The following is a 14,241-nucleotide window of genomic DNA, read 5'->3' on the forward strand; positions in this document are numbered from 1 at the left end:
TTCTAAGACATAATTAAAGTTCACTAGCAGGTGAGTTAGACTCTAGGGTCATGCATAGCTCAATAGAAATATGAGATAATAACAACTGCTTCAGACCAGGTATTTTCCAAAAGCATTGCATGGCCAATTGCTAGCACCCTGGGAACCAGAAATTTTTGTACAGTCATAAAAATCTCTTTGTGAAATCTGCTTGCTTAGAGGAATTAAAGATGGAAAGGTTAAAATGCCCTCAGACAGCACTTTTTTCACTACATTTGAAAGATTGATGAGTCTTTATGAAATGAGGTCAACTGAAGTTTTCTTCAATTTTTCTGAGGGATCTGTAATGACATGATATATCCTTTCTTCTGCTGCACATCCTTAGTCCTACTTGTCTGCACTGTCTGTTGAACTTCAAGCGTTGTTGTGTGGAGGTCTTGCTTTGTCAACCATCATCTGCTTCTTACAAATCTGCTCAGAAGTGATAAGCCTTCATAATCAATCAGCCTGTGGCGGTGTCTTTGTCTTCAAACTGAACTGGAGCATGGCATAGTTTGCTTTTATATAAAACACCTGTTTTATATATGTTCTGTACATCCATGTATCTGCATGTACACTACCTTTTAGTATTCTCTGTATTTTGTTGACCTGTCTCTATATTCCCATTTGATTAGGAATAGAGGTATGAGTGCATGCTGCTGTATTTTATGATCTCTCTCTGTTTCTTGTTCCTTCCCTTTAAGACATTTCTATTTATGTAGTCCAAAAAATCTGTGCAGAGTAAACTATCATTTTGTTGATCATTTTCTCAGCTAAATCTGACCTTGATACTAAAAAAGGTGAGGAATTAAATAAAGGACTAGTGGGTTTATTCAATTATTGAACAGATCCCACTCAATAAACTAGTAAAAAGCCCATGAAAATCATTGAAATGGGCATAACTAAACAGATGTTTTAAAGCAAATTTTTGTCTTATGGCAATAAACAATCTATTTTTAGAATAGTTTCTCACTCTTTTTTTAAGAACTTGCTTTTGTGCTAGAAATAACTATAATTTTATATTACACAGCTTTACAATAAGCTTTTTGGTGGAGACAAGATTTAAAAAATCTGCTATGCCAAGTGTGATTCAATTATTATGTAATTTTCAATTTTAAAGTTGAGACAGTAGGCATTACTGCTCATAAGCAATGTATTTCAGCTCAAAATTTAGATGATAGTTTTAAATTACACTAGGATATAGTAGCTTTTTTGAGAAGTGTGTCAGTTTTGGACAGAATAAGCATTTAATAACACTAATTATGCAGCCTAAAGGTCACTGGCAGCAGCAGATGTGAAGAATCCAAGTAGCAGCAACCCAACAGTGAATCACTCTGTATGTTTGAATATTTGCTAAGAACATTTAAATAATTTCTTTATCCAATATAAGTTACAACAAAATTTGAGCAACTCTGATCATATGTATCTTACTTTTAGCTGTAGTTATGTTAGGAAGAATATGAAATGACAAAGATTCTGGTGAGTTTTCTTGTCAAACTCAAATTCATCATAGTCCATATTCTTTATCCCAAACTCATTTTCTATGGTCAGCCTAAGTCAGTGAATTGAAGATGTGTTGATATGAGTAAGGAACAGAATGACCACTCTATGTACCCAGTCACAGACATTAATAAAAGCTACATGTGTACACAGCACATTTAGCACCATATTCCTTAGCTCTAATGGTGAGGTAAGCCAAGAATGCAAGTGCCTCCTCTGAAATTCAGACCATGTCCAATATAGATAGAGTCTTCTGTTATTGAAACAAGTGTATGGGTCTTTTTTCTAAAGAAAAGAAAGTTAGACAGAAGTTATTTTAAGTTAAGAGATTGAAGGCCTCCTCCTCTAAAATAAATTAATAACTGGTGAAGCTGGATTTCTTTGCTGGGCCTTGCAAAAGAAGTAGCTGAAAGCATAAGATGGTCACTGTGTGTGTTGCTAGAGACACCTGATGGGCCTGTAATAATGTGACTTATGAAAAAAGCATATTGAAATGTCTGTGTCTTCTATAAACATATTTTAATGATGGCTGCAATGGTTCTTAACAGTTATCACAAAAATTGTACTGCCAAGATGATAGACAAGTATAAACAACAGGGTGGAATGCAGTTCAAAACCAAGGCACCTGCATTTGTGTATCTACGGACTGTCTCAGGTGACTCTCACACATCTCAGTTCCTAAACACATGGGCCTGGTGCTACTTGTGTGCTCTAGGGTGCCTGAGACATCCTTTTGACAAGGGGCCTATAAAAGTCCTGTGATCATCTAGACTATCATTTAGAAGCCAGGTAAGAGACTGATGTCTCAGATAGTGCTAAACACATATGCTGAAATATGTTGAGCAAAAGCTTGATTCAGCCTAACTGTGGCTGTCCATTGCAGCTTGGGATACCTTGGCACACTCCATCTGGTCCTCACCACCAACCAGCAGTGCGTGGGGTTCCCACAGGTCTTGTGCCGTATCTCCTAAGTCCAGAATATTGTCCATGATACCCCAGGGCATCTCAACTGAGCATAGCTGTGTATGACTGGACAACTGCAAGTATCCAGAGTGTATATATTGCCAGTAATAGAAGTTTAGACACCAAGCGCCAAGACATCTTAACTTAGGTGTCTTCCCCTTGAACCAAATCCAACCTGTATCCTGTCTCTTTAAACATATGACTTTGTATTTTGCTATTTCCCTCCAAGACTTGGTGTTTGTAGTGTGAAAAAATAATTTAAAGCCTTCCTAAAGTTTTCCAAAGGGCACTGATTAAAAATTTCCCTCATTGTTGAGGTCAGGATGTTTGGATTTTTTGCATGAAATCTTTACAGGAAGGAAGTAAAATCTAATCCCAGCCACCTTTTTTTAAATCTCTGTAAAATATCTCTGAAGTTGGTGTTTTATTATTTGTATGTTTTATTTCATCCTATCTTTCAATCTCAGATGCAAGTTTGGCTGGGCTTTTTCTTAACAGAAGCTTGTATGATGAACAATTATAATCAGCATCAGGAAAGTTCAAAAGCCCATTGTATCTTACAATTCATAATTGTATATTCTGCAATCTACAGTTGTTCACAAAAGTGTAGGCAAGGTAACAGGGAAAATCAATATTTCTTAATGTTGGCATAACACAGTCTTAAAAGATGTAGAGCAAAGAGGGGGATACAGAGACAAAATATGGTTAGAACATATTCTTGGGACAATAATTTGCATTGTATTTTTCATTATTATTATTACCAATTACAGGAAAGAAGTTGTCTTAAGTATGTGTATGGATATGAGGGAGGGATGACCACTAAACTAAAATTTTAATTTCCTTATTATCCTCTAAAAATAAACACAACTTCTGAGTCCATTTTTATACCAGTACTACTGGAACCCTTGCTGTAGTTATGGTATTATGTCACATTCATCTACCATGAATTGTAAACTACCTCATACATTCGGCAAAAGACAGCTCTTCATATTAATCAGATTTTAAAATATAATTTGAAGCAAAATTTAACCACTTACTAGAATGAATTGAGATCATTCTCCTCAAGTAAATAAAACACAACACCCACCTAAAACATAAGGGACCTTCTCCTCCCTCACTTCAAGTGGATATATAGAAATATGAACTAATTCTAAGGAATTAATGCACACAACAGCATCTGACATGATCCTGTCCTTTAACAGTGACTTCAGACACTTGTAGGATTTCATCCAGTATAAACTGACAATAGCCTTTCTACATAGCTGTTTAAAGGAGATAGGAATACCTAAACTAAAATGGTACCTTAATGTGTATTAATACAGTATTTATCCAGTTCACCCAATGGATTGTTTACCTGAAAATTGTCTCTACCCTTAGAGTTTCTACCTTACCTCCAAGGCTAAGATAAAGATACAGATGTATCTGAAACCTTAGTATAAGAAGAAAAACTTTAGTGTGAGAAAAGATTCCTTGATATTTTTTTTTTCTCTAAATGTTGATGATACTGAATTTCTGAAGGGAAAATGGAAAGATTTGATCAGATCGATTTTCCAAACCTTCTCTACTGAAGTCCTTTCTCTACTAAAGCAAACAGGAAGATTGTTTTTCAGTCAATAGACAGAAGATTTCAGTCCTGATACCTTTTTCTACCTATTTATTGGGCTCTTAAGTTACTCGCCAAACAATGAAATATGAGAAAACAAGATAATATCTGTGACTACAGAGTCCTTGGACTTTATTTTATGACTGCAAAGAAAGTTGGCAATTGGGGTTTGACAATGAGTACCTTGAGACCCTTCCTGTGTTTTAATGTGTTGTCCAAGTTTTATTAAAATGTAATTATTGACTATTGTTTGAATATAAACAAGGCAAATCTCCCTGTATCATTTGCTCTACATAATCCCATGATCCAAAAGAATTCACTTTCCATAGAGATCTAGTAATAAATGCATCCCAAACTCCTGTTCCAAACAATGCCCTGGAGGACATATAGCAGAAGATTTTCCCAGCAAGGACATATGGGATAACTTTTTTCAAGCAGAAGTGTATTTCTTGTCCATAAAAATTCTGAAATGTCTTATGCTGTGATGTATGAAGGTTTATATCCTTTCCATTCATTAGCATTTCTTAACCCTTGGGAATATCACAGGTAGTAAAGTTTATTTTCCCATTCAAGTGGGAAAGTTGCTTCACTGTGGTTTGTGTCATGAAATGATACCATGAAACTGGACTGAGTTATTGTCTTTCTGAAAACAAACTCTACCTCTTTCCTGAAGGTGAAGCATCCTTCCTAATATATCCACTAGCTTTCCTTTGTGAAGCTGTGCAAAAGTATTTCCTTTTTTTTTTTTCTTTTGATTAATCAGTGAAATACCTAAGGAATAATGCATCTGAGATAATATAAAATCATAATATGAATTACAGTTAAATTATATCATATAGCCTAACTGTAATCTAGACTGGCTGAAATATACCAGTAGTGAAGAAGAACATACTGTTTGAAAACCTGTGCTGAAGTAATCAGAAATGTCACCTTCTTCACTCCTGCCTAACTGATCTGTTCCTTAACTACACACATCCAGTAACTTTAAGATCAAGAAAAACAGCATTACTCCTGTTTTGTGACTTTTGTTTTCTGTAGCTTCTGTTCTTAGCTGTTAAAACACACCATTGCGTTACCCTGCTGTGATTTTGGTGTGTACTCCCTTCATGCATGCTTTAATAATTAATTAACAGAATCTGGAAAGGGGAATACAATCCTAGAGTTCCGTGCAACAGCAAAACTCTTAGTCTGTATAAAAGACGGCATTAAAGTACTCCCCTTAATGTACTGTATGTGTTTAGTGGAACAGACTTATTATTTTAAACTTCTAGAGAATTCATTGAATGAATTGCATGGAATGCTGTAATGGTTTGCAATGCAACATGATCTAAAACATTGCATTTTTAACCCAAGGGGACCAGCAGGTTTATTCTGTTTGCATGTGCTTTCCCCTAGACTCTGGCTGCCCTAACAAGAAATTCAATAAATCTGCTTCCAAACCATCTTGCACAAGCTTTGCATGTCCAGTCTGGGCCTGAGGAAATTAACAAGCGAATAGAGCACACCATCGACTTACGGAGTGGCGATAAATTGAGAAGAGAGCATATCAAGCCTTTTTCACTGATGTTTAAAGACTCCAGCCTGGAGCATAAGGTAGCTGGGTCTTGGTAGCTGCATTATTCACAACTCAAATTGTAATAAATGTCCACTGAAGTAGAGAAGCTGTAGGCTTTAGCTTGCGTTATTTGTTTTCTGGTTTTGTTTTTCATTTTGTTTCTGTTTTCAGAAGTTGGGACTGAGCTAGAGGTCATAATAGACAGTGTCATGATGGAGGTGTTATAATGCTGCAATGATTTCATTTTATTTTTGGAAAATGCCTACAATGAGCAAACTCTGCTTCTGAAAACAACAGCCATTTTCCGGGTTTTGTTTGCTGTCTAGTACAGGCAGTTTTCCATCAGTTGGCAGGTTGCTTTGGCACAAATGGTGATTGAGCGTATTAAAAAACTGATACTTCTATTCAAAATATATATCTATATTTATATAGATATGTTTCTTTCGTTTAGTCATAGGATCCATATGATGTCCTCTAGGCAGCTGCTATGTTTATTTCAAATCAAAACTAATTTGTCAACTCCTTGTTTTAAACATCCTTTTTTAACATCTGCTTCCAAGAGGTAAATATTGTTCACGTCTTTGCTGTTTCTCAACAGCAGTATGATCTCACTAATTTCTATTTCAGCCTGCATCCAGATGTAAGTTATAAGTTAAAAAAAATAAGATAATGAGAGAATTTTCCTTGTAAATTGGTGACGTGACAGCATAGATCTCAAATTATTTAATTGACTTGTATGCTATTACAACACAGCAACAGCAGGTCTGCAATAGGATGTTCACTTATACCGAAAAGAAAGAAAAATAATGGGAATTGCAAGTATGGAGGCCCACTTCTCTGTCATCACTTTAACCTCCATTGGAAAACAGACTTTTTCTCTTGTCTTATGGGAGACTAGTCCTCAGGTGATATCAGTGGTGAGAGTTTAATGAAAACCACCGGAAAATAAAAATTCTGCTTGAAGTATATTTGAGCCCTTATTTCACAAACAATCCAGCAGAAGGAAAAAGAAAAGTTTGTTTAAAGAAAAAAGATCAATTTCCCTGTGAGGGAAATGACACTGAGACACAAGGTAGAATCCCCAAAGCCAATTTACCCTCTACTGCTGCAACAGAAGATATAAGGACATTTCTTTCAGTGCAGTCATCATACAAAGCTGACAGGGATCTAGAACAAATGAAATCCAAGATTTCTGATATCTTATGAGTTACCATCTAAAGGCCCAAAAGTAATGAATAATCTTTAATCTTTTCAAGGCACAAGGTCAAAAGATAAGGTAAAAAAGTCTAGACAAAATAACATTTAACCCAGAAGGTGGAGGGTGGTATATTAGAAATTTTTTTGTGCAAAAGAGGAAACAGCCTGGTCACAAACAACTTGCTGAATGAGCAAACCAGACAATGGTTCACCTCGTCTTACATTACTATTTAATAAAAATGAGGCCTGAACATGGGCTGGAGTAAAGGGCCACTGCCCAGCATCAGATCCTATATTCAGAACATAAACTTTCTTGTCATTTTAGGCTTCACAATTAGCAATCACAGGGAAAATCTATAGAGAAATTATAGATTTGCATTTAAATGCAATTTAAACAAGAGGGGAAATAAAAAAAAAAAAAGCAAACATGATCTAATCCATCACATTACATAGGTCAGATTTTAAATATTAACAACATTTTGAATTGTATCTGGGTGACAAAAAGTCTATTTGAAAGTCAACAATTTGAGCAGTTTTGATACATTTTCTTCTCAGTATGACATTTCCAATGCTAACCTGTGCAGCAATGCTTAGAAAATGGTGCTTTCATTTAATATTTCCTTAGCTGCTAGTCCCAGCCAGTAAGCACAGGCAATACAAAAACAAAATCCTTCCCATAGAAGTGCACTGAACCTTCTTTCTGTTGTTCAAATCGGGCTGTTTTTTAGCATCACACAGGAGTAAAGTATTTTAAAAATATTAATACTATTTTACTTACTCTGGTTCATCCACCTCCAACAGCTAGATAGTTGCCGGTCAGCAACCTTCTTGGTTGTGTTCAGGGTACCAGGGCACCACAGGTGTGCTCAGAGAAGGGTGGGGAATGCATCAGGATGCAAAGGCATGATGATTAAGGAAAGATGAATCACAACATCCTCTTCATTATAGGCAAGGGCAATATCTTGTACAACAACGTGGGAAATGTCCCTTCCCTCCTTGTTTGCCTGTGCAATAATTACAGGTTTGTCTTGGTAACCTTAGTGTTAAACTATAGTCTACAGACAGTCATGAAAAAAAAATAATGTATGAATCATTTTGCTACAGAGAGTACCTATTTCCTCCATGTTATATTGCTATCGCTTTCTCCCTTCTTCCTGCCCATTTAGGAAAGAAAACAATTCAAACTCAGATTTAAACTGGAGTCTCATAAAGCTATTTCAAAAGCCTTTTCCCTCTGCTCTCCCCACCCCTAACCTTTCAGTCTGGAATTATGTTTTCTTCTAGTCATTAACATTTTGCAACTGCTTACATGACCTTCTACATCAGCATCTTGAGCTGCTCCCTGTAGCATTGCTGAACAAGTAGACAGTATATGTCCATGGACCTCACATCTCATACTGCCATTTTCGTTTGCTGCCACTCACTTTCTGTTCAGACCAGTGGCAGCTTCAGGTCAGACATATCTCTGAAGTAACTTCTTCTGTGTAAAATCTTGTGCCCTCACATTTAGTCATCACACTTTCAGGCAGTTCTGGCATCTGTCTAATACTTATTTCTTTCATCTGTAAGTACTTATCACCCCAGACTTTACGGTTACTCAGTAGGCAGAACAGCCAGTACCCATAGTAGAGATCAGGATCAAGAAGTGTTACGTTAACCTTGTTCAATAAGAATTGTGTTAATGCTCTGTGCCACAAACCATAGAGAAGTGAGGAACCATATGAACAATAAACTATATTTCTTCCTCCTGCATTAGTAACAGGACTATTGTGCCATGGGATCATAACACTTTTGGGGGTAACTTGAATAGATCTGAAATGTCATGCTGGACTTCTCTTTTAAGTCTAGGTTGTTTGGGGTTTTTTTCCTTGTAAAACAATTGCAGACAGATTTACACTAGCAATGGAAGTGCTGGTTTTCTTTTTTTAATGTTTCAAAAGGTAAAAAAAAAAAAAAAAAAAAAAATCTGGAATCAGTATCCCCAGAACTACCATGCACAGCTACTGGTTTACAATAGTTTAAACAACCAGTATATCACAGCAGTTTAAGCCATTAGTACTTCTTCCCACTGCTCTCTTAACTCATTTCTCTATGTCCTTCTTGGTGATAGAATAAATATAGATTCCACAGCAAGCAGTAGCAGTCACATTTGCAAATGTGTTATCTCCTTGAGACAGTATGTATATTTCCATGTGAATTTTGTAATACATTTTTCAGAGGATTTGTGCAGGGTCCTCACTTGTTATATTTTATAGATTCTTTATCCAAATGGACTAGTCATTACTAACCTGTATTTCACTCATTAGTACTTGATATCTCATTAAGCAACAAATTCACTCTCAATTTTGCTAGAGCTTATTTTCACAAATAGGATATAAGTAGATAGAACAATAGACTCATCACAGGAGAGTACTTCTAATGGTAACATGAAAATACACTAAGGGTTTCCAAATATGTAATAACTCATAAGGAAAATCTGATACTAATTTATATGTTTTCCAATAACTAAAAGATATCATCACGATGATACCTTTATAGCAGTGACTTGGAAATATCAGTACCATGTACTTTTATACAGGATAAAGCATAGTAACAGGGCAGGGAATTTTAGATGCTGGTAGTATTTTTGTTAAGGAAACTTTCTAGTGTAAAGCTTTGTATCCAGATATTCTAACTTTTCCTTCACATTTGTACATAAATCTGCACATCTGTACACAAATCAGATTGGGCTTAGAGGTGAAGTGTCCACATATTTTCTGTGAGGTGAGCATACTGACAATATAAAAAGGGCTTTGAATTTCACAGTACAGGTTTTCTTAGGTCAAATATCGAACCTAGATATCTGAATTTCCCTGTTTCAGAATTTCTGATGGATGAGATAAATAGAAATTAAACAAGTAGGAAAATATTTTGCCCTTGTTGCATGCTGTATCCTTGCGGACATGGGCCTCATCTCTTTCCTTCAATCCAGAAACTTCCAGTGGCAAGAAGATCTGCAAGAAAAACTGGGCAATCTTTGTGCCTGTTCAGCATCTTCTTTACTGTCATTGGTCAACAACTGGATCTGTGTCTACTTTTCAGTCTTCTCAGGAGCTCATCTATCTCTTTTCCTGCCTTGGGCTTCCTGACACATCTTCTTCTGTCCCTCCCTTGTACTGTAGAAGATTTTTCAGTGGCACAAACACCATTATTCTTAAGAAAATATCCCATAGTCTCCTTTTTCATCCATACCGTCCTGTCTGAAGACAAAGAACTGCAGTGAGGATAGGACCAAACACCTTCCTTTCCCGTGCACAAACTCTTTCCCCAGGTGAACGTGTAAAGGCTGTTGTGTTACTGGTGCTCCCCTTTCAAATAGCCCTGGGAAAGGAGAGGAGACGTGGGGAATAAGCAGCATTACTTGGCAGAGGAAACTTGACCTTTCTTACTCAAGCTCAGATTCAGCTAGCTGGCTGGGCTACCAGTAGATAAACAGTGTTCCTCCAAGAGCACACGCAAATGGCTTAAGTCCCATGGGAGGCAGGATGAGCCTTCTCTACACCATCAGTAAGTCATGCCAGTGCATGGTAGGTCTGTGGGACAGCGCAGCTAAGGTTTTCACTGCAGGGTAGGTCATATCATGATTCTTTCTACCACTTTCTGTGACTCTATTTGGCTACATGCCTCCTCATATTTATGGAAGTATCTTGAGGTTTAGTCTATCTTTCAATTATTTCTCCAGGTCATTAAGGGGTAGACTGCTACAAGAATGCTACGTTTATCAACGGTGTTTGTGCTGCCTCAGAGATGCTAACAATCTCTCATCACAACATTGTTACTGATTAGACCACAGCATTCATCCTTTTGACATAATGCTCAACACAGCAGGCAATTCCGTGTTTGTGTTTCATTCAATTAGTTTGCTATAATTTCCCTAAGGAATAGTTGGGATTTCATGTTATATTTTAAGGAATGTACCTTTCCTTTTCCCTTTGGTTCTTTTTGTGCCACAACCAAAAAAGCCCTGGTCCATTATTTGAGCAGACTGATGCAGTTCTCTTTTCCTGCACATGAAATCAGGGTCAGTGCCTCTGTGCTTCCAGTAGCAAAATGGAGTTGTCTGTGAGCACCACTGAAAATCATGTAAAAGTGATACTGCTTCTGCCAACAGCAGACACAGGGTATAATCACAGCAGAGAAGGAATCAAAATGAGGGACAACAACAAATAAACCCCCTTTCTTACTCATGGAAAATAGGAGCAGGGAAGAGAGGCGGCTTTTTCCCATTTCAGGATCTTGAGATTGTTTTGACCAGATGTTTATATATGTGTCCTTACCAAAGATTCATGTAGTGAGTATAGTCTAAATCTAGATAGGATCTTTCTTCAAGAGCAAATTATCTATAAAATGCAGTTCATAGCTGAACTCTCTTAATGTATGTTCCTAATACATTTCTTAACTGGTTTTATTTTTTCTCAATTATAATACACTCTAGGTATCTATAACTGCAGTTTGCCTTGCTTACAGATTGATGGAGAAAGATTCTGATAGCTGATATCTCCTTGACTCTGATTTCCTTTTGTTCTGCACATGTAACTGTCAGCTCCTTCAAAACTGCAAGAGACTAAGTAAAATGGAGTTATTATTCAGAGAAGGAAAAATGACTGGGGCAGACATCTGTGGGATTTTTTATTAAGTGAAGAAAATTTCATGGCAGCTGTATAGGATAAGGAGATTTACAAAAATATGACTATGAATCAATCTTCATCTGATGTAAAGAACTGGAGTCTAACTGAATTAGCAGTGATAAATACCAGTTGATGATTTGTGTAGCATTTCCAGTTTAACTGATCCACCATGATTCACCGATGTATCTGTTACTCCTTTTCTTGGTAACTCCCATAAAAGGGGAACCTGCTAGCATTTTCTGTGGTTTAATATGTCAGAGAAAAATACTTTTGCAATAAATCATAATAATAATAGACATCAAATGGTCATAACAGTACCTTCATTTTCTCCTTGGAGAATGACCATATTGCCAAGTTTTTGTACAGCCTCTGGATAAGTTAGGATACAGAGATCATGACCCACATTCCAAATGATCACAGAATGTCTGAAACTATGTACTTTTCTTAAAAAAGAAAAGCAAAAAAAGAAAACGAAATGGCCTTACTTTGGCAAGCATTGAGACACCTCTGTGGTGTCATGCATGCACAGTCACAGCTGACTTCAGTGTTTGTCTTCAGGTGAGGAAACCCATAGGTCCACTGGTTAAGCTATTAAATATTTAGTATTCTACTCAGCAGCACAAGCCCCTAGTATCTGCCCAGGGATTTTTAAAGCAAATAATTTTGAAAATGAAACAACCAAGTAAAACAACATTGTATTGCAAATTACAGTTTTGCTCTCTTGGATAAAGTGTTTTACCAGCTTATTTATGATTTATTTGTTGTGTTTCATTTTTAAAACAAAATTCAGGTTTATTGATTTATTAGCTCTTCTTTCTAATTTCTCTAAAGTCTCCTATATGCATCAGTCTATGAAAATATTGCATGGGTTAACAGCTAATTTTCTCTTTTGTTTTTCTGTTCTAGTATTCTCAAATGCGGGATGAAGTATTCAAATCAAACTTGGTGTGTGCATTTATTGTTCTTGTATTTATCACCGCTATCCAAAGTTTACTTCCTTCTTCCAGGTAAAAACATAAATATATTTCTATGTATCTGAAGGTACTCTTAGGGAAACAACAGGATAACTTTTCAAGGATTGATGTGGAATGAGCCAATAAAATCTGCTTGTTCCTCAAAAGTGTTTGGAAATATTTCTTCTCTTTTTTCACAATATTAACTGCTTTTGTATCACATTATCTGCAGCTACATGTTTTCATGTGAAACAGCAGCATCTGCTGACATTATGTTGTTATGTTTCTAAGCAGAACCCTCACTGAGATAAGTAGGAACTTTGGGTTAAAAAAGTTTGATACGATATGTCCTGCTGCTTCCATTGTTGACGTAAAACATATCCAGAGTTATAACAGTGCCTCTTTGCTAAGTGACTGGTACTCACCTGGGGAATCAGTGATTGTTTTGGTTTTGTTTCTTACATGCTATGTATTACCCAGCTGGGGAAAACAATCTTGTGCCATTAAGAAGCGAAGAGGTGTTCTTTTCCCATTTCTGCTTTTCTATGGGGCTGACCAAGTAACAACTTCTTATCAAGGTGACAAAAATGTAGCATAGCTGAGACCTCTGTGTTCACGTTACATACAATCAAACCCACCAGTTGGTATTTTTGTCTACTATTTAATAGTGAGAACACAAGAGTGTGTACAAGGACTAAGGTCAGTTTTCTAGCATCATAGCAGACTGGCAGAACATGACTGCCACTAAAACATGTCCCTAGGCCCATTTGGTCTTTGGCAGAGCGAGTGCTAAAATGGAAATGCCTAGATCAACATAATCCTCAGGTAGTTTCTAACACTCAGATGAACCTTAATTTATGTCTGCCTGTAGAATAACCTGGAAAATATAATATTTATATCAGAAATAGGACATTATGTTACAGTAATGCAGCAATATTTCTTGGATCATTTCTGGAAGACCTTATTCACCATGTTTATGTCTAAGAATATCAAAATGGTGGTTAGATGCAAGCAGGCAACTGCACTCTGCATCAAGAGTTTCACATGTATTTTGTAGTTCTCAGCTGGAAAAGTAGCCAGAGTAGTACCTGAGCTTCTGCTGTACCTTATGTGCTATATTGTTCTAATACTAGTAAGTTTGTTTGCTTTTTTAAAATTCTTCTCTCAATACACATTCAAAATTCTTCACATCTGGTAGCTGTTGTTTTTATTTTTTTTCTCAGTATGTACAAAAAGATTTATGGATCTTATTAATGGAACCTGTTTTCCAAAAATGTTTTCTGTTGCTATATCAATCATTGCTATACCAGCAAAAAAACATGACATTTTTTCTATCTGCACAGATTCATCTCTCTTAGTTCTCATGAGGGTGTCTAGTGCCATTGGAATTAGGGGATAAGAAGTCATATAGCCACACTGCCTGCAGCTGTCTCTCTTCCTGGTTTCTCATCTTGCACAGTAGTCCTGTGTTTTTCCCTGCATTTCAAAAATGCTTTGTGAAACTTTTTGTCACTGAATGTTAAAGAGGCTGTAAATATAAATAGGTTCAAATAAAGATTAGATAAATTCCTATAAAATTAGATCAGATGAGGTTTTAAAACAAAATTATGGAACCTCGGCCTCATGGGTGCCCTTAAAGGTTGATTGCTGGAATCTGGGAAGATATTTAGGGAAAGGATATTTAGCACTATCTCTTGTATGAGAGAATATTTGGAGCCACACTGATGTTTTATGGCAGTACTTATGTTCTTTCAGAAGCTGAAGATCACATTCAAGATTTAAGAA

General features: G+C 36.4%; 1 protein-coding gene across 2 annotated transcripts in view; it reads left to right on the forward strand.

The window, feature by feature from the left end:
* Positions 1-14,241, forward strand: part of ADCY8 (adenylate cyclase 8) — a 133,195-nt gene that overhangs the window by 84,949 nt on the left and 34,005 nt on the right. Inside the window, exons 8-9 of one of the 2 annotated variants that reach the window (XM_033005733.2) lie at positions 5,480-5,677; positions 12,410-12,510. In XM_033005733.2, coding sequence (XP_032861624.2) covers positions 5,480-5,677; positions 12,410-12,510 — 299 coding nt within the window. The remainder of the gene's footprint in view (positions 1-5,479; positions 5,678-12,409; positions 12,511-14,241) is intronic. The other variant, XM_033005734.2, reaches the window with a different exon arrangement.

The sequence above is a fragment of the Tyto alba genome, unplaced genomic scaffold (assembly GCF_018691265.1).
Source record: "Tyto alba isolate M040663 unplaced genomic scaffold, T.alba_DEE_v4.0 Super-Scaffold_9, whole genome shotgun sequence".
NCBI lineage: Eukaryota > Metazoa > Chordata > Aves > Strigiformes > Tytonidae > Tyto > Tyto alba.